At 34.6% G+C, this 22,147-nt stretch overlaps 1 protein-coding gene across 2 annotated transcripts in view; it reads left to right on the top strand.

Moving 5' to 3' along the window:
• Positions 1–22,147, top strand: part of CBLB (Cbl proto-oncogene B) — a 215,070-nt gene that overhangs the window by 171,088 nt on the left and 21,835 nt on the right. For both annotated transcript variants that reach the window (XR_003432332.1, XM_027104030.1), the window contains exons 14-18: positions 6,884–7,030; positions 10,293–10,390; positions 10,506–10,637; positions 13,213–13,353; positions 20,404–20,523. Coding sequence is in view for 1 of the 2 variants with exons in the window: in XM_027104030.1 (XP_026959831.1) it covers positions 6,884–7,030; positions 10,293–10,390; positions 10,506–10,637; positions 13,213–13,353; positions 20,404–20,523 (638 nt within the window). In the remaining variant the exon portion in view is untranslated. The remainder of the gene's footprint in view (positions 1–6,883; positions 7,031–10,292; positions 10,391–10,505; positions 10,638–13,212; positions 13,354–20,403; positions 20,524–22,147) is intronic.

Raw genomic sequence — 22,147 nt, 5'->3', positions numbered from 1 at the left:
TCAGTAGGTACTATCTAAAGCTGATAAAATGATTTCTACATGACCAGTGCCCAAATTTAATTAGATTTGTTATACTCTTAGACATATAAATGTAATCCTAGAAGTTTTTTTCTAATATAGGAACTTATATATGAAAATATCACCTTAAAAAACTATATCATTTACCCCTGAAATGTTGATATTGTAGAAAACGTATTTAGAACATTTCTGTATGGTAAAAATTATAATAAACATTATCTATTATCATAATCTAAAACAAACTAGAAATGTGGATTTGTGAATGCACCCTCAACTACTGCCACCTTCCAGTGAGTGATCTAAGAGGTCCACACCACCAAACAGCATCAGCATCTGTGCCCGCGTGTATGTGAGAGTGGTTGTTTTTAAATAAATAGTGGCCAAAATGGTCTGTAGATAGAAAAGTGCAAAAGACAAAACTAGACCAGTTTGACTGAAATGGTGGTCAAATTCATGGGCGAAGGGAAGTTTTGTTTTGTTTTGCTTTGTTTTTGACTGGGGAGTGAAAAACAGAAAGAAGAGATAAAAGCAGTATGCCACAGGAGCTATTAAGGCAAACATCACATTGTAATTTTTAAAAACTTAAGAGAAAGAAGCTTGATGGAAAATTTTCATCTTATATACTGTGCATACCGGGCTTCATTGTTTATGCTTAATGGCAAACGAGCAGGGTAACGTGTTCTGTTATTGTTCACCTGAGGGTTTGTATAGACAATACACACTTCAGTTTTACATTAATCCTGTTTATGTTCAATGATAAGAAATTAATTTCATTGATTTAAAGAAAATATGGTAGAGAACTTTAAATGGAAGATCAAGCTGTAATTAAGAGCTATTCTTTTCTTAACCTTAGTCTTAACCTCTTTTGTTAATTTTTGAACCAGCTTTCATTCAAATACCTTAAAATATTTTCAAGATTTGTCAAGATGTTGCACTAATTTTACTTGTTTTACCTTGGGTAGATAGAAAGGTGAACTAATATTGAAGATGGCAGTCCTTTGTAAGTTACAATTGACATGATGTGTATGGGGTAGTGTGGGATGGGTCCATCTTTTCAATTCATTCATTATGATCACTATGGCATTCTTCTCTCATTGTGTATCATGTAGAAATGTTTGTGCATTTGGTTTTGACCTATTGATGTGACTCAGTATTTGAAACTCAGACTTTATTTTTTCTGCATATTCTTATTGATTTATAAATTTTGTTCAGATCTCCCGTGAAGCAGCTTGACCATCCTAACGTAGGTTTTCTAATGTCTTGTGGTAAATCCCTAGAACCTGCTTGTTGACACACGGATGACAAGAATTGAGGGCTGCAAGCATATCATTTTAAACTAGTCTCAACAGAAAGAGAAATAGTGTGTGGCAAGGGTACAAAATAAATACTATGGGTATTATTTTTCTCCTTTCTATTTTAGTATTATAATTTCTAAATTCAGATAGAATCCCTCTCTCATCACTTGTGGGAAAATGGCATTTGGCGGATGGCTATAATCTGGGTGTGGGAATGCAACTAATTCCACTAATCTTTCATTTTCTCTGACTAAAATCTAAGATGAGTACTGATATTAACACTAATCCCACTAGTCTGACAAATCTGTTACTTGTAATTTACCATACAACTGATTTATGATCACAGGTAATTAGGTAGCCTTACACAGAATTGTGAGCCATTGGATTCTATTTAAATATGCAATCTAAATTATATTTCTTATACTGTCTCTTTTTTGTCCCATAGAGGCATAATTTGCTATATATTCTCCACTTCTCCATGAACATATTGATCTGTTCATCGAAAATGCATAGGGTTAGAATGAGATTCTATTTTCACATTAAGTGAGAGCATCTTGACATATTCCACCATATTCAAGCATTCCTTGTTTCTGTCCACATTTCTCTGTAGGCTCAAATAGAATTAGGTAAGTTATTTGAAGGCCACTACTAGGGATATTAAGCATATTTGTTTGTGAAAGATGCTAATCTGCAGTATCTTAAATGAGTTAAAATGAATTTTCAACCTTAAAATGAAAATTTTCCAGTTGTTAAATTAAAGCATAATTTTCATACAGTAAAATTCACCCTGCTTTATTAATGTACAGTTTTATGAGTTTTGGTAAACGCACAGTCTGTATTCACTACCACTGTCAAGATAGAAAACAGTTCCTTTACTCCAAAAACACCCCCCAGGCCTGTGTCAACTTTACCCTAAACCCTTGGAAATTATCAGTCTGATTTGTGTTATATAATTTTGCTTTTTCCCAAAGGTCACATAAATAGAATCATATAGTATAGAGCCTTTTGAGTTTGGGTTCTTTCTATTAGCACAATGAATTTGAGATTCATCCAGGTTGTCAAGAGTATCAATAGTTTGTTCCTTTTTTATTGCTCAGAGTATGTATTCCATTGTAAAACACACTATGGTTTGTTTATCCATCCCTCTGCTAAGGGACATTTGGGTTGTGTCCAGTTATTGGCGATTATAAGTACTGCCACATTTAATATCACCGTGAAGTCCTTAATGTTCAACATGTATTGGAAAATTAGATTCTCAAAAAAAAAGTTTCCTCAACATCTATCTTTTTGATTTCTAAAGCAGTCCCCTAAAAGTGTTAGAAATGAATATTGCCCTTGAATAAGTTAACTTAAAAATTAACCTCAAATTTATTTCTCCAGCTTAAAAACAAGTCAGTGAAAACTATACTTAAAGTATAAACTATACTTAAACTATAAGTGAAAACTTAAAATTAAAGCTTATATTCAGCCTAATAATATACCACACTGATTCTTCTGGATGTCATGAAAGAATCCTCAAAATTAATATGTATATTTATAAAACCCACTCTTGAGATGCTGGGGAAATGGCTTACAGGTGGCACACGGGCAATCCTCATTTCAAATACAGCTAGATTTTGTGTTACCACTTCTCTGGGCTATGATTTCTCGAAGTTGGGTGTTTTGCCTGTTAGGATAGTTAGTACAAGAAATATGGACTAATGTATATGGCAGGCTCTGAAGATTCGGTTTTAATAAAAGATATTTTTCAAAGCCTTGCTTTCGGAGATTATTAAATAAGATTTTACATGTAGAAGGCAAGCAACATAATATATTTAAAATATTTTTCTACATTATGAAATTATTATTATGAAAGTATCCTAAAAATGATTTTCTTTCCCGTATCAGTTTGGTCATGTATTTCTCTAATAGCCTCTTGTTCTTTTTGTCTAAAAGCTGTGAGTGCTTCGTGGGACACACACCATGCCAGGCCTTGGTTGACTCAGGGTCTGCCCTTAAGCATTTTGCAATTAGACAGAAATAGAAGAAAGACATAGATGAATATATAGAAAACACAATGTCAATGTATGAACACTTACCAAATACATATAAAAGATGAAAGTTCAAAGAAAATTACTGTTTTGTGGGATGTCACAGGAAGTTCATCTATAGACAGTAAAGATGGGTATTTCTACTTTGCTTTATTTCTGGAAAAGTTGAACTAATCAAGGTATCAGGAATTGCTCAAAGGAAGGAAAGAAAAGTACTTGGTAAGGGTAATGTTTGAGGTATGTTATGTAGGAAAAGCCAGTGGGATATGCAGAAGGTCACCCCTCTGATCATATGCCTCTCACACCAGGAATGTAGAAGGCTGTAGAGGATTGTATCTGTGAGCCTTCATCTTCAAAATGCAAAAATCACTAACTAAGAAGAGCATTAGAAAATATATTCTTGGTTTGTTTCAAGTGTGCACATGCAGATAGTGGATGTATTCCTCATTAAAGTTTAAATAACACACACTGAATTTAACAAGAGGCGAAGGCTGTGGGGAGGATGGCTGTGTATCTTTAAGACTATGTGTCCTTGTGCATTACCAGTGTATTCATTCAGGAATGACAGCCGCAGTGCAGAACACTCTGTGAATGTCTGATGATAATATAAAGGGAATGAAGTACTGGTGTAAATGGTGGGATGGTTTACTTGGCAGTTTTAACGTGGAACCAGCCAAATAAAATTGATCTATTTTATTCCTCTGGTATCCTAAAAATTTCCCATGAGCTAAATCAATGACTGAACATTTTCCTATGTCCCGTGAGATATTTTCTCCACTACCAAAAGTAAACATACATGATTGCTAATGAAAATTCTTTATTTTTACCACTTATCTAGTTGCAAGTAAAACTGAACCTAATTTTTGAATGAGTTTGTGAAGGGAAAAAAAAAAAATCCCGCATGTAATTACAAATAATGTAATTATTTACATAAATTGAGTTTTCCCTTTTGGTATTTTATATACAAATTCTTCATCTATTTGTACCTTCCTCATTTATTATTTTTTTATTAAGACTTTTTTTTAGAGTCATTTTAGATTCATAGCAATATTGAGGAGAAGGTACAGATATTTCCCATATACCCCTGGCTCCCACACATGGCTAGCTTTCCTCATTTTCACCATCCTCCACCATAGTGGTACATTTGTTAAAAATGATGAACCTACATTTATACATAACCACCCAAAGTTCATAGTTTACATTCCCTTTTTTACATAATAGAAATTCCTTTTATTTTTCCCTTCAGAATTGAATAAGATCAATTTTGTATAAAAATTTATATAATATTGAATAAAGTGCACTGGAATGATATTCTTATAAATTGGCTTATTTTTAACTAGAATATTATACTAATATAAAAAGTTTGCTTTAAAATATAATAAGATAAAATATGACTCTTTAGAACTGTATTAAAATGGTGATAAGATATCTAGGCATTTTTTTTTCAGATTTAGATATGCAACAAATGCCACTCGAAGCCTTTCTTCACTTCTAGTATAATTCACTAAAATCCATTTAAGCTAATTACCTGCGACTAGTAAGTTTTAGCAGTAAGCCCCTATAATTCCATAAAATGTTAGATAAACTTTGCTTTTCATTTTCTTCAGGATACTCCATCTGTTGATTTGCAGCAAAGCTAAAGAGTAGGGGGGAAGCTACCCTGATTAAATTCTTTATCATTGAAGATAAAATATAGAATCAGCCAGAACAAATGTGGTTTCACAAATCACCCATTCTTGTGTCATAGTGCAGTGCTTCTTTGAAAACTCTTAAATCTTTGGAACTAAGCTGCAACAGGCAGATAGAACATTCCTGACGTTGATGTGGTTGTTGAATATTTGGTCAGTAAGTCTTTTTCTTTTATACAGTATATGCTTAAATTGCAAAGGAAAAAAAATTCCTTGTACATGACAATATAGTAGGACATAGAAAGGATGTGTATTTTTCTCATTTCTTTTGCTAACAGAACCCACTCTGGCCCTTGAGTTAGCTAAATTTATATCCATGTTTATAAGAATTTATGAAAAGGTAATGTTTGAAATCCCTGCTGTAATTCCCATCAAATCACCATTTTGCAGTCCGTGTACTCACTGGCCTTCATTTGGGATGTACATCTTCCAAGGTTACACCATGGTAGGTGTAACCCTTTAGTTATTAATAAGGTTATTAGCTTGTGCTCTGGGTGGTGACAGTGGACTTCCTGTCACTGTATCATTGTGCTTTCATTTCACCATAAACTGTCATTTGAATTCCAAGCTCGCTCAAACAAACAATTCAAAAATCGGTATTGAAAAAAGTCTTCAAAGACAGATAAAAACACACTTGAAAAATCTTAGGAGAGATTTTTTCTTTCATCTCTGAACTTCCTAGAGACTCAGATATATAGTTGAAATTTGAAAACCTTTAGGTTTTTCAAAATGTCTTCTTGCAGTGGGCACAGAGAAAAGCCCTTAAAGTTCTTTTCATTCGAACTAGTTAGGAGAAATAAAAATGAAAAAGTTTTTTCAGTCTTGATGGTTCATATACCAAAGGCCTCTTGCTCCCTCTACAGAAGGTGCTTCAAAATTGCAGTCACAAATATTAAAAAAAAAAAAAAAAATTAACGAAACAGATTTGTCTTGAGGTTCATGATTTAAAAAAAGGTTTGGATCCATATGTACCTCCAGTGTCCTGCAAACAGGTTGGTTGTCCTAAAGTTGGTCAGGGTAGGTGTGTGTGTTTCTACTTTGGTGTTTCTCACTGGCATCAGCTTAGGATAAACTCCATTAGCAACAACTGTTAAAAAAAAAGTACGTTTTTGTCGTTTTGTTATTAATTGGCTTTGTCTGTTTACTCAATGGATGAGTAAAATGCTTGGGAATTTCTTTTGATATTAGGTAATTGTTTTACATATTTGCATTCTTTTTTACTTAGCCAGGGAATTTAAGCCATAAAAATAATGGCCTCTACCTTAAAGACTTATAAAGTTCTCTTATTATCTACTTCTGATTGTTCCAGTCATTTTTAGATCTTTGTTAATTTTTGTCCCAACAACAACTATCTGAATTGTAACTTCACAGGAGAAAGAATTGTTTCACTTAACTGGATTTTTTCAACTATAAGTTATATTCATAAGAGACAGTTGAACTTTCTATAAATACTTCATTAATATATAAAATAACCTTGCATATGTATCATCTTAATTTACCAATTTAAGTTAAATAGGAACAAAATGTTAATATTTTGATAGCTTTGGTGTAAATAATTTTATGCATTCACTTACAACTCCAGGACCTTTTATTTTATTTGACAGGTTACTAGCTTCTCTTATTGTGCCATTTTAAAATTATAAGTATGAAAACTCTTATTTCATCAAGAGTTTTAAAAGTCCTTTTAATTTGTATTTAGTATAAGAACAGCCCTTCTGATGTTACCCAGTAATTGAAAAATGAACACAAGTGACAAAGTAGTTTCTTTGATTTGAATATGTCACATCAGACTTGCCTGTCCTGACTTATTATGCTAAAACTAGACTGGATTTTTTTTTTTCCCCTCTGGTAGGTGTACTGGTCCATTAGCAAATTCCCTTTCAGAGAAAACAAGAGACCCGGTAGAGGAAGAAGACGATGAATACAAGATTCCTTCATCCCATCCTGTTTCCCTGAATTCACAACCATCTCATTGTCATAATGTAAAACCTCCTCCTAGGTAAGAATATGGGCCATTTATCATCACCTCACGTCTGCAGTAAGCATTATCATTTATGGCATTTGTTTTTAAACAACTGAATCACATCTGTTTAATAAAAACCCTTGATTTCTTGCTCAAAGCCTCCTTTACCTATAATACTACTTTCCTCCATGGCCTTTCAGAGAAAATGAAAAGATGTAGATTTCTATTAACTAGGAAGTCCTTCGACTAAATTAGTTGACTGGTAAGTCTAATGGAATAATTTGTTGCCCCTCTCCCCAAAAAACAAATTGTACTGTAGTAAAACTTTGCTGTAGGTTACATATAGTGGTGATTAATTCATGAATTTTCAGTAAGCTATTTTCAATGCATTTTATCAGTTCTAAGCACATATCTCATGAAGAAAAATTAGTGCTTAGAAAATAAGGTATTATACCAACCTTCCTTAGAATTGTTCTTCATGAAGTAAGGACTAGTATAATCTATATTGATTTTCAGATCTCGAAGAATTGAAAAAAATTATTTCCCTTAGCTATTTTTATCAGGTACTATTTTACTTTTCCTTGGATCAAACAAGAATGTGAGGAATTGTGTTCTGCTTTCTTCTTGTCAGTTGTTTATTCTCACTGTTATGGAGACATCCTTGGTCTTTGAAGTGGCAGCCCCATGGAGGTATAGGAGTTATTGAAAATGGGTGTTGTGTATTGAAACATTAGTTTGTCTTTAAGTAGAAGGACAATTCTGTGTTTATATAATTGAATTAGTAAATCATAATTTAATATTATTTTTGTTTTTTTAAATCTAATTGACATATATGAAGTACTCAGTAAGTCAAATCTCAGTTTCAGACTTATTTTCTGAGCTCCAGTTTTCTTTGTCTAATTACATCCCTGGAGCTCTGCTTGGCACATACAGAAGAGGGCTCAGCTACTGCTGGTGGCCCAGCCTTCTTGCCTTTCAGTATCTCTTTACTGACTGAGGAATAGGAGAGCTATTTAACACTTCAGTCATCTATGTCATCTTTACTTAGTGTGCCATTTCCTTTTGAGGTCAAGTCAATCAACAGAAAGCATTTTTATGAGTGGAGTGTTCCTTTCTTTTCAAATGAAAAGTCTAAAAAATGTTTTAATGCCTTTCTTCAAGTATTGTATTGCAGTACTTGGAAAAGAGAAGCAAAACTCCATTTAAACCAGAGATCTGCCTTAGTGAGTTACAAGGTTAGAATTATCAACACTATGCAGAATTATTAACCATGGTTATTAACACTTTGCTGTCCAGGGCTTCATATTTCAAAGCAAGAACCAAACCTTTCTTTGCTGATTGCTGGTCTTTAGGACATTTGTTGGTAACATTGAGAAGACAGAGAAATAACTGAGAGATAATAATTTGTAATGTTAGAAGAACCAAATGTCTACTATTGTTATTAGAGAAAAAAGTTATTCCTTTACATCAAGTATAAATTCTTACAATTTTCAGTTCCCTTGGCTCTTACAAATGTGTAGTAATTTTAAAAAACTGAAATAAGATGAGCTTTTTTGGTCTCCTTGGGATCTCATTTTTTTTCACTACTGGATAAGTGAGTGGTATAATTTTAATACTTTAAATTTTAATTGTCACATCATACTGGATGAGATTTTTGGTGGCAGGCCTCTGAAATCCTGAAAATAAATTTGATTTATGACCACCATTACCATCTTTCTACAGTTACAGAGAAGTAATAAATGTTGATAATCCCTAATCTTAATTGGAGTGAATTTTCTGTCTGATTTGTTCTTGAAAGTCAATGGATGAAGTATCTTCTTAGGTCCTCTACAAAGCACTCTTTAAACTTAGACACATCCTTTCCTTCTGTGTTTTTCCTCTCTTTGGAACATCAGGAGAACTAAATTGTCAGTATATGGAAAAAGTTAAACCATATTATTCATAGATTCATAAACCATATTATTCATAGATGAATAATTCCATTTCAGTAAAAGTCCATCATTACTATGAAAATTCAATACATGATAACTATTTTTAAATGAACCATCTCTGGCCCCTTAAAGAGATGTGGCCACCAGAGAGAATGGAAATGAATTTCAGATGAAGCACTTTGCAATAACTATTCAAATGTCCAATAGCTCCTCCATTATGTATGTACTTTTACTTTGCCCCAAGAATTCAGAGTAAATCAGGGGAAAGTAAAATATAAACTCTGCCTTCTGTAGCTCTTTGTGAGCACAGTAACTTGGTGAGCAGATAGTCAGTTGCTACACAGCTATATTCTGAAGACAAAATACGCTCCGTGCCTTCTCTTCCTGCTGCTACCTTCCTGTGCCCCGGATTTGTGCGTTACATTCATAGTATGATTCGAAAGCATTAATACCAACAATAAAAACACTTTTTTTAGGGCTTCCCTGGTGGCGCAGTGGTTGAGAGTCCGCCTGCCGATGCAGGGGACACGGGTTCGTGCCCCGGTCCGGGAAGATCCCACATGCCGCAGAGCGGATGGGCCTGTGAGCCATGGCCGCTGAGCCTGCGCGTCCGGAGCCTGTGCTCCGCAACGGGAGAGGCCACAACAATGAAAGGCCCGTGTACCGCAAAAAAAAAACAAACACTTTTTTTAGTATTATCCTTTTACGGACACCCAGATTAAAATATTTGTTGTGTACCCAAGGCCTTTGCTAAAGTCATTTCTTCACAGTTGTCAGAAGTGCCAGTTTTGTTCATGGCAGTGGTGAAATTATACTCCAGACTCTAGGTCTTTGAATATGCCTATCTGAATTTTAATGGACTTTCTGAATATTTAATAATTCTCCTTCCTTGACAGGCTCTAGTTTATGATAAGGAAAGCTTAACTTACAGAAATAAAAATATACTGTTAAGTACCATTAACCAGTAATGATGTCATTGGGACTTTTACATATTTTTTGCCTGCATATTACATTTTCTTCTTCAAAACCTTGATAAGGTAATATTGAAATCTTCCAAAATGATATGTTAATTCCACAGGTGTGTTTAGGGTATCAGCAATTTTGTGGCCCTTGTGATTCTTAGTTTCACTTAAAAAAAGAAAAAAAACCTTTGTCTTCCATGCAATAGTTACTTCTGCTTTGTAAAAGTATTCAGGTATCTAGATAATATTACTTTACTTTCTCTAGAAAAGGAAATTAATTATATTTATATCCTAACTTTATTACATGAGCAGCGTTGCTAGTTCCCATCATCTCCCCACCCCCAAATGACTTTTAAATGGAAAGTAATTATCCTTATGATTTTTGTCCTTTGATTTCTGCTTTAGGTCTTGTGATAACGGTCACTGCATATTGAATGGAACACACAGTACGTCTTCAGAGATGAAGAAATCAAACATCCCTGAGTTAGGCATATATTTAAAGGGTATGTATAAGACATATTCTCTTTGTAGTCTATGTCTTAATGGTCAGAATTTAAAGGCAAAATTCCATGCCATTGTTGTACTGAAAATACATTAAGATTTTGTGTTATCCTCTAGGAGATGTTTTTGATTCAGCCTCTGATCCAGTGCCATTACCACCTGCCAGGCCTCCAACTCGGGACAATCCAAAGCATGGTTCTTCACTCAACAGGACGCCCTCTGATTATGATCTTCTCATCCCTCCATTAGGTCGAAACCTTTCAAACAATTTCAAGCAAGCCTCCCTGCCACCTCTTCCAATTAATATCTGAATTATCAGAATTCTTAGTTCAGTGCAATGTAGACTCACTAGGTTATGAATCTGTCTGAATTCGAATGGAATCTCCAGGTGATAGTGGCTCTCGGTTGTGACCATTATTCCATTTAGATGACTGAAGCAGTGGTGTAAATAGCTGGCATCAGTTAGGGATTTATCAAGTTGTCTCTTCATGTACTAAACGCAGTCTACAAAATCTTATGAGGGCATTGTTCATTCCCCCAGGTGCTTGTGTTCTAGTAGATTTGGAGTATTCATCTGAGATTTTCTTTAAGTGTAATTCTTAATGAATGCGTACTTCCTTTTTCTTTCAATATAAAATGACCCACTTCCACTTAGCTAATTACATTATGGGAAATTATATATTTTATTGTATAGAGCTGAAAATAAATTCTGTCTTATAATCACTGCAACTAGAACACATCCAAAGAATCTCAGTTTCTTTGTTTCAAATTTTACCATGAAGTACACTTAATGTGTGTGTATGTGTACATGTGTGAAGGTACACACAGGTGTGTATTTATGTTAAAATTGGCCGGTGCAGGTGTCTGTTTATTTCATTAATTCTAGGTAGGAAGCTTCTCACCCTATTTTTAGAAGAGGACAATTAAGAAACCTTCACAAGTTAAGGCTTCACAATAATGAGTCACCATAGCATAAAATACTGTATAATGAAGGTTCATTTATAAGCTTATCTGAATCATTAGGCTACTAGAAATGAACCTCTCCATTTTTTTCCCCATAAACTGGTGTTTCCAGTTATACAGTTGAATGTCTTGCAGGAGCAAGACATTCAGTTCAGTGCTTTACTCTCACCTACGTGGATTACAAGCACCTCCCAACTTCCTTCTTTACCTATAGTCTTTTTCTCTTCCACTTCTTCCTGTATGCTGTTTTTGACCTATTACCCAAGTCTTTATGACTAGATCAGCACTGTCCAATAGAACTTTATGTGGTGACATAAAAGATCTATATGTGTGACTGTAGAACTGAATTTTAGTTAATTTAAATTTAAACTAAATAGCTATATGTGGATAGTTACTACCATATTGGACAACGCAGATAAATGTTCCAACCTTTTTAACTCATCCTTCCTTTGGCTCTTCATGTACATCTCATATTTTATTTATGCTATTCACTCTGCCTAGTAGACACCATTCCTGTATTTGATGAACAAATGTTTTTGAGGCCCTGATATCCCAGGCCTTCCTGTTCTTGGTAATACCTTGCTGAATGCCACTTTCTGCATTCCTCTTCCCTCTTACAATGCATCTGTCTCTCCCTCTGGGACCTATTCACCTGTGAGTCTTCTGTGAACTTTTCTTAGGTCTCATTGTGGAATCCAAGCTCCTCGGGGTCGAGGACTTATGATTTTGATCTTCACATTACCCATGTGCCTAGCATGGTGCCTGACATTTAGGGGCTGATAAAGGATTTGAATACATGAGATAATGTAGGAAATAGCTGAAGGTTGGAATGATAACAAAGCTCTTTCTTTCTCTCTCCTATACCTTCATATATTTTACATTAGAAAAATATTGATGATCATTAGAGAAAAAATTTTGAATACTTTTTGCAAGGCAAGCTGGATGAGTGGTGAAACCGTTTATATTTAAATATATTTAAGTCAATGTATTTAAATCCATGAGAATTTTTATTACTAGAAGATGTAGGTATTTATACCCTGTTTCATTCACAAAGTATTTGTGAGTGCTTACAAAAATACATACACTGCAATTTTATTTTTTAAAGAATCAAGATGAGGGAAAATATGAATAGGATAGTAAGACGTGGCAGGGGAAACACAAGTAGACATAAAAGCATACTGCAGTATTCTACAGCTACTAAAGTTGGGAACTATGCAAATATAAATACCTAGCTTTGCGACCACCACAAGAGGTAGTTCTATTGATGTATTTAACTGTTTCTCCCTAGAGATATCTGGTAAGTAGAAAAAGATCATATTCCTCTACTGCAGGTGCATTTTCTGTATATTTTGACAATGAAATATATGGAGCATTAGTTTAAATGAATTAAAATGCCGTGGAGCAAACTTTTAAAAGATAATCTAAACTGTTCTGTGACATTAAATTTTTGTGCATAGTGTGATTTTCTAATTAGAGGCTGTGAACTCTTATTGTTACACAAAAATTCTGTTTTGATGATGTGATCTGTAATATATTTAGTTCAGACCTCCAATGTCTTAATATTATAAAGGTTACAAGTGAATAATAAGCTGTTTCATAACCTGAAATACTGCTTTTTAATAGAAAGGGCTGAGAGATCGAAAAAGTCTGTATGCACACACGTGTGTTTGTGTGTCTGTGTTTCTCTCCAAACACCTCCTAGAAAATAATCAGCTCCCATTAACAAAGTCAGTGAACTGCTGGGTAAACACTGGAGGTGAAGTTGTTTATAAGCAGCAAGAGAAAATCATTATTTTTGCCTGATACTGTGTTTTGATTAATGAAGTTCTGCTGTTGATAACTGACCTTTCTTTCAATGCAGGTGAAGATGCTTTTGATGCCCTCCCCCCGTCCCTCCCACCTCCCCCACCTCCCGCAAGGCATAGTCTCATCGAACATTCAAAACCTCCTGGCTCCAGTAGCCGACCATCCTCAGGACAGGACCTTTTCCTCCTTCCTTCAGGTAGGAGGGAAAAACCAAGCAAACCTTTTCACTGAAAGCAAAAATATTTCTAAGATGATACTGTCAAATAAGCATTAGTGATTCATTGGTTTCTAGCTCCCAAGCTGAAAAATCCCTGGGTGGGGAAAACAGCAGTTGGATAGGTTTGTCTGTCAATTGTTTGGTTTAATGGCAAAAGGATTACAAAAATGGCAAAAGCAACAAGGAATCGTAGAATTCAGAAATGGCGCTGAAGAGATTATCAAATAACACCTGTATGTTACAAAAGGTGGGAACCAGAAGTGCTCTGTGTTTGGGCTAAAAGTGATGGGGACAAATTTAGACTTTCTCCTAATTCTGAGTGCAATATTTTTTTCAAATAATGTGTTTAAAAATTTTTACTAAATATGCTTTAGGGTCATAATTTTATTCAAAAACGTAATATCTTGGTAAATTATATTGTTGTAACATTAATAGATATGTTTTTCTGAAATATCTGCATTTTATTGTTTTGTTACTGTTTTGATTTTTAATGCCTCAGTGTATCTACTAAAATTATTGGTCTTCAAGGAAAAATTAATAGTTTTTAAAAAAGAACTCAAGTGAGGAGTGGAAATAAAAAGACTTAATAAACCATCCACTCCACTAGTCAGAATTATCAGGAAAAACTAAATTCAGTTATGTTGAATCTGCTGATATTAATTGTTCCCGTCAGTCCTACTGGTGATACTGTGATCTGTACTCTGAAATGTCTGCCTCCTCGACTTGGTTTGGTTAAACATAGGGTAAAGATTTTCTTTTTTAAACAACTGCTTTACATTTGTGTATGAGATAAATCATGAAAGCCTTCTAAGAGTGCTCACTTTGTCCTTTGGCCACCTACATGCTTCTTTGAAAACATAGGAATCTTAACCATTATCATTCACCTTTAACATTTTTCTCATTTTTTTTCCATTTGGTTTGATAATTCAGAAGTTTGAGGCAGTTTGTAGATATGACCCACAAAATTATAGACATATAACTTGGAATATATAGCTTCAGTTTCTAAAAGTAGTTTATCTTCAAGGAATAATTTTTCGTCAGTAAATATTGAATTGTCCTCTGTATCACCCACTCTGTGAGATGCCTCCCTGCCCTCATGGATCAGATTAATTCACTGAATGCTACCAATCAAAGAGCAACGTTCATAACCCTTCTAATCCAAGCAGAAAGCATGGATAATTGTTAGGCTCTTATTCATACAGCTACATATACACGCTAACATTTTGCTCTCTTTTTCACTTATACTTATTCAAATCTTTGTTTTATACATGGCTTTAATTAACATTTAAAAATGAATATATACAGCAGAAACTAACACAACATTGTAAAGCAACTATACTCCAATAAAATTTTTTAAAAAAATTAATCTCTCTAAATCTTAGTAAACTTAACCTTGCCCAAGGCAAACTTCTGGATAATTTCTAGCCAGATTCCTATAAGGTACCTGTCACCTTTTATATATGTAATTTAAGCCCCATTAAATGAAAGTTAAATGTAGTGCCTTCTTTTAAAATTAAGTCAAGCTTTCCAGGCTTGACTTAATTCTTACACTTTTTTACACAAACACACACTTTAACCTGTTTTTATCAAATGAATTAATTGTAAAATATTTCAGTTCTTTATCATCATTTCATTGTTCATATTGCTTTTGTAAACATCTTCAAAAAGTTTTTTCTCAAGATTACTAAAAAAGTCACTTCAAAATAAAAAGGCCCCCTTTTATTAGAATGAAAGTTGTATAAACTGTTTTATTTCATATTTAGCTTTGCTTGGCTGCCAGGTAGGCTCAGTAGCAGTTATCCTTAACCTGTGGTGTGAGGCTAACATGGGACCAGAGTAGGGTCATTTGAACCTGTTGGCTCTCTCTTGAACTCCTTTTATGCATGGAAGTATTCTAATTCCATTCAAGTAATGTTGATATCCCTCGATAATAAATACTTCTGAGAAACAAATGGCAACTTTTCCCCCCTTTCCAGGCTCATATAATTAACTGGACAAATTTCTAGTCTGTTGTCAGATCCTTTATGAGATCCAATGAGTCAACTGTTTTTATTCAATTTTAAGCCACATGTATAGACCACATCTTTTTCAAAAGAAATATTTTAATTCTTCTTAACATAATGATATCGTAGAACATGAAAGTTTCTTTCAGCTTTAAATAAGCACCTGACTGTATCATTTTGCAAAGTATTCAACACATTATGCTGTCTAAAGAAGTGTAATAGAAAATTTACAAAAGCAGTTCTTCATGCTGAACTGAACTTCATGAAAGAATACTCTATAAATGCTAAACAAAAGTTTAACTTAATAGCTGTAGAACCATACAAGGTAAACAATGGTGATTGCTAAATTTAAATGGACTATATGAGCACTTTACTGCTATTATTTTCACTATAGTTTAATCTGTAGAATTTTAGTCCAGTGTAATGATAAGCCTTTTCTGGCATTATGAAGATTTGGTTTCCTTGAGGAAGTCATTATCCCTAATTAAAGACAAAGGTTGGATATCCCCATGATGTTGTATTAAATACCTACTCAAACCTACCTCTTTATTCCAGCATTCAGTGCCCTGCACACCTGAGTCGGGTCCACCTTCCCAGCCTTATAGCCCAGTGGCTGCTCTATAGTAGTGGTTTTCAAACTACAGGGTCCTGTGTTTCTGCAAAGGAGCCTTAGGACTCCTGTATGATCAAGCGGGGGAAGCGAAGCAGGGGCACAGCTCTGATGCTGCTTTTATCTGTTTTCTATTTTAGGCCTTCATGCAAGATTTCTTTTGGCAAAATAGTAATGCCCACTGCTGTACATGAGCCATCTACTCTGGACAGGCCAGTCATATCTTAACAAAACCTGAAGAGTTCTCAAAAAAAGCTTTACACTTTACTGTCTCCAAACCCAGGGCTACTGCTAGCATATATGTGCTTTTGTCCGAATTACAAAAAGGCATTTCTTTTGTGTTGGTGGGTTGAAATAGGCACCCCTCCCTCTGCTTTGTGCCAGGGCCAGTGCTCCAGGAACAAAGCCAAGGCTGTATTTAAGTCTGCTCAGTCCCATTACTGCATGTCTTTGTGCAGTGCACAAAATACACAACGTATTTGGCAGCCCTTACTGAACCTTTTTCTCACTGTATTTCTAACCTGGAATCTCTTTTGAAGTCCTTATCCAATCTTAAAGTCACAATTCAACTCTAAAAGCTAGCCAGATTGACTTTATTAGAGATGAAGGAAGGTTTTCCACGGGATCCAGAAATGCAGTTGCATAAGTAAAATACAAAGAAAACTTGCATCATTAGTAGCAGTTATTGGAAAGGGTTTCTAGGGGTTTGGTTGACTGTGACCTTTATGAAGCACACTCATGACATAGTTACCAGGGACTCTCATGCCCTCTGAGGGTTGCACTCACAGAGTTCAAATCAGAGATCGAGTGAGGTAAGGTCCTCCCCCAGGCTCAGCCAGTGTGGAGACTACTGTGTTCAGGTGTTGAAGGATTGATGGGTAGAGCCGTGGTTCTCAAATTGTGGTCTTGAGACCAGCAGCATTAAAACTACCTAGAAATTTGTTAAAAATGCCAATTCTTTAGACCTACCCAAGACTTACTAAATCAGAAACTCTGGGAGTAGGACCCAGCAATCTGTGTTTTCATAAGCCTTTGGGGGTGATTCTGATGCATGCTCAAGTTGGAGAAACCCAGGGCTAGGCTATATCTGGAGGACTGCAGCCAGGATGGGAAAGGGAAGTAAAATCACACCATGTAAACTATGGTAGATTAAAGGAACTGAGGATGTTTAACTGACAGAAAAGAAGATCTTGAGTATGTATTAGAGTTGCTTTCAACCACAGTATTTGTAAAAGAATGATTAGATTTCTTCCATGTCTCCTGAGACAAAGACTGACCAGTGAGAAGAATTAGGAGTGGAAATTTCATTCCTGTTAAGAAGCTTCCTGGATTATTAATACTTCTTATATCTCAGAGGGGTAGTGAGTTCTCTAACACTTGAGGACTTGATCACTACATACGGGGGTGTTACGAATGTGAGTTAAAGAGTGAGGAGCTTTGTCTCACCTAAATAGGTGTTCAAATCCTCTTCTATCAATTAGATCTAGCATTGATATTCTTTTAAAATTTTCAGAATAATTGATAAATCTTTCAGATGGCTTTTGGACAGCCCCAGAGGAAATATGCCATTGTTTTAACTGTTCAATTTTATTTGCCTCTTTTCCTATGCTTGAGTAAAAAATTGGAAGTGTTTTAGATAGTGGGGGAAAAAAAAGAATTAAGAAAATTCCATAATGCCTCTTCCCAGAGATAACCACTTGATAGGTTTCCTTCTTACACAGCATAATTTTGATTGCTACGTATTTCCCCACTTCTTTCATAGTTAGCAAACCTTTCCCTCCCAGTGTTTCCTTAGTTTTTAATACTCTCTTAAAATAAGTCTTAAAATTTTTCAGTTTAGCATTACCATACTGTAAATCACAGGCACTTGTACTTTGCTTTTTAGAGTGGACTACCCATCGTGTTTATTCATTCATTCATTTCTCAAACGTGTATTACTATATAAATGGTACATTGGCTGTGGCATTTTCAATTTGTATGTTTTAATCCTAAGTCTGGATATAAAATTTTACTTTAAGGAATTTTTGAAGAATTTACTTTTAAAAACTTTATTGATTTTCAAATTTGGTAATTATTGTACTCTCTGTAATAATTGTATTATATATAATATCTTTTCCCATCGAAGCAGGAATGCTTCCAACTTTATAACTTGCTACAGAAGCCCAGTTTACCCTATACCTGACCAGTAGGCAAACTTAACATGAAGCATTTTAGTGGTTCAGAACTGAACTAAGTATTTCGTGCTATTTTTGGTAATATTTTTAGCATACCTAGTGACCTTTTAGGTGCAACAGATTAATGGAGCAATATCATACTACTGTATATTTTGTACTCTATTTATGACTCAATAATGTATCCAGAATCTAATGTTTACTCTTAAATAAATAGATGATTAGAAATAGCATATCTAACAAACCTATAAATTTACCCCTAAGGAAATAAAAAAGTGTAATTATAAAAGACAGTCTTTTCTCTGACCTAATATTATATCAGTGATGTTTTAGAATGAACAAGAATTGAAAGTAAATTTTATTGAAAATTCAGCTGTAAATCTTTGGGAAATTTCTAAATTTATGCAGAAATCACCACATTTGGTTCCTTTGGTTAGCCTTCCAAATCAAAAGACTAACATTTGTTGCATGGAATTTGATTTATCTTCTTATTCCTTCCTAAAATGTTTCAACAAAATTAATGAGGCTGAACCATTGACTTTTCAATTATTGAAAACTCAGAATCTAAGACTTACTTTAATCTCAAAATTAATGAAAGCAAATGAAGTAGCCTTGCTTAGGTTAAAAAATAAAAAGTCTCCAGTAAAGCTGGAGATAATTATTGTACGCAAATAGGGGGAAGGAAATAATGACTTCAACTAGTCAAAATTAATATAAATAGGCATGTATTTCCTTCTCAAATAATCAAAGTGTTACATATTTTTAATATCAAACTCAAATGGAAGTTAAAACAATGAAATATTTATCAGGTCTTCTTTAATAGTTATAATTTTAGCCTTATGTTAGCAATACAGATTTCACAGAATTTGAATTTATGAAAAATCTGAATATGAGTTAATTTGGGTAGTTAAAGGTAAATATTTGTGAAGTGCAGGCTATTTACCAAGCCGTGTGCTTGGTACTGTGTTTCTATTAGGAGATACAATTCAAACACAATTGAGTAAGATAAGGTCCCTACCCTGAAAAGAACTTACAGTACCTTTGGAGATACGGGCAGACATAAAAGAAAGTGTTATGAGAGAGGAAAACAGAGGAACCCGAGATGGCAGTGGTGGCAGATGATAAATTATTAGTGAACCAAAGGTTGCAGAGGTAATGTTCATCTACTCAGAAAATGAATCAGTTCTATGGATTTAAACTCATATACTACTAATTTTAAACCAGGTAGGTTTATGGTCCTAATGATTTAATATAGTAGCACTGATACAATCTTTTTCTGCCATTAGCTCTGCCATTAGCTTCTGCCATTATTCTCTTTTTAACAAATATAAGAAGTACAATAATTTTTAATTTGTCTGCAATTCATATTTTTCACTATCTCAGATTCCCCCTCTCTGTCAAGGTGGTTAAAAAAAAAACAACACATTTTACTACTTATACAAACCTTAATGTTAATAATAGCATAATTTTTAATAATTGAATTTATTGTCCAGTGAGCCAACTAACAATTTTTTGCATAGGATGCCCAATGTAGTTTTTTTTTTTTTTTATGGTACTCGGGCCTCTCACTGTTGTGGCCTCTCCCGTTGCGGAGCACAGGCTCCGGACGCGCAGGCTCAGCGGCCATGGCTCACGGGCCCAGCTGCTCCGCGGCATGTGGGATCTTCCCGGACGGGGGCACAAACCCGCGTCCCCTGCCTCGGCAGGCGGACTCTCAACCACTGCACCACCAGGGAAGCCCTCAATGTAGTATTTTAAAAGACACATTATGTGTACAGGAGATTTCATAGACATGAATTCATTTAATCCTCACAAATCCCAAATGTCAGGTCCATTTTACAGATTATGTCTGCCTAATGCTTAGACAGATTAACTGATATAATATTCTTACAGGCAAAATTCAAAACCCATTTTTTTCTTTGACAACAGTTTCTATTCATTGTACAGGACAGACTGGGACAGAAAATTAAAATTAGAAGCAGTTTTTGCCATCAACAATTTTACCATCAAGTAAGAGATCTGAAAACTACAAAGTTAGTAGTGTGTATTAATTAGGAATAAACGGGAAAAGCATATTTGAGCAAGTGATGAATAAATTAGAAAATATGCAAATTAGAAAGTGGTACTATCAGTCATGAAATGTTTTATTTTAAAAAGTTGATCTTTATAGAGAATTTCTTTTTTTTTTCTTTAGCCAGTTAGCAGAGATAATAGTTTTAATCTGAAAATTATCTTTGTTTTTAAGATCCCTTCTTTGATCCAGCAAGTGGCCAGGTTCCTTTGCCTCCTGCTAGGAGATTACCAGGTGAAAATGTCAAATCCAACAGAACATCACAGGACTATGATCAGCTTCCTTCATCTTCAGGTGAGTTGGCTAATAATAGTAATAATAATACCTTATGTTTGTACAGTGCTTTTCGGAGCACCTTTTTATTCAGTGTATAATTGAGCACCGCCAGCCTAAGAAAGTATTTTTATCACCATTGCATTTGCTTATAAAGCATGTATTATGAGAAGAATGCCTACAAAATTGACTCACGGAAAAGAAAACATTAAGCCTTAATATTAACTTTGATATGTCAGTAAAGCATGTTCTGTGATTCAAAATCTATTCATTCTCTAACTTTTGTTTTGCCTTATCAGATATGAGAAATGGGATTGAGGTCTTTATATACCGAACTGCTGCATTCTCTTATTTCTCCGTTAAAGGAAGAAATCTCTTTAGAATTAGTATTAGCACCAAACTATTCATTTTCATAGCTTATTTAGGGCTATCATGCAGTGCTCTACCGCCAGTCATCAAGTAGAAGCTTGTTCCATTTTAGTAAATACAGGTCGTACTCATAACCATTATTAATGGAATGTTGCTGCTTTGCTTCTTTGGGAGGTCTTCCTCCACCACCATATCTAAAATAGCTCCCCCTACTTTACACAGTCACTTTCTATCCCCCTCTTTTGCTTTATGTTTCTTCATAGCACCTTTCATTCATTTATTTGCTTGTCTGTCTCATCTGCTAGAGTACTGCTTTGAATATACACACGTGGTTTGGTTCACTGCTTTATCCCCAAGTGTCTAGAAGAGGGCCTAGCACATGTTCCTTGGATGAGTGGAGGGGTAGAAGGGAGGAGGGAAGAGTCGCCGATATCTGTGTTATGGTGAACATACACATATTTTGAGCAACTGAAAAAATACATTTGTTTCATAATTATGAACATCAGAAGTTTTTCTTATGTAGATTTTTGTCCGATTTCAGTATTTTTTTCATTAACTGTATTTTGACTTTTTTTGAAGTATAGTTGATTTACAATGATGTTTTAGTTTCAGCGGTACAGCCAAGTGATTGTTATATAACTGAATATATATATATATAACTGAATATATATATATATTCGTCTTCAGATTCTTTTCCATTATAGGTTATTACAAGATATTGAATATAGTTCCCTGTGTTATACAGTAGGTCCTTGTTGTTTATTTTATATATAGTAGTGTGTATCTGCTAATCCCAAACTCCTAATTTATCCCTCCCTGCTCCTTTCCCCTGTGGTAACTATAAGTTTGTTTTCTATGTCTGTGAGTCTGTTTCTGTTTTGTAAATAACTTTGTATCATTTTTTTAGAGTCCACATATGGGTGATAGCATATGATACTTGTCTTTGATTTACTTCACTTAGTATGATAATCTCTAGGTCCATCCATGTTGCTGCAAATGGCATTATTTCATTTGTTTTTATGGCTGAGTAATATTCCATTCTGCATATATATCACATCTTTTTTTTTAACATCTTTATTGGGATATAATTGCTTTACAATGGTGTGTTAGTTTATGCTTTATAACAAAGTGAATCAGTTATACATATACATATGTCCCCATATCTCTTCCCTCTTGTGTCTCCCTCCCTCCCACCCTCCCTATCCCACCCCTCCAGGTGGTCACAAAGCACCGAGCTGATCTCCCTGTGCTATGCGGCTGCTTCCCAGTAGCTATC

The sequence above is a fragment of the Aethalodelphis obliquidens genome, unplaced genomic scaffold (assembly GCF_003676395.1).
Source record: "Aethalodelphis obliquidens isolate GAN/ISIS:26980383/991018 unplaced genomic scaffold, ASM367639v1 scaffold1, whole genome shotgun sequence".
Classification (NCBI taxonomy): Eukaryota; Metazoa; Chordata; class Mammalia; order Artiodactyla; family Delphinidae; genus Aethalodelphis; species Aethalodelphis obliquidens.
Note: the sequence above shows the minus strand (reverse complement) of the source record. Positions and strands in the feature narration are given on the sequence as shown.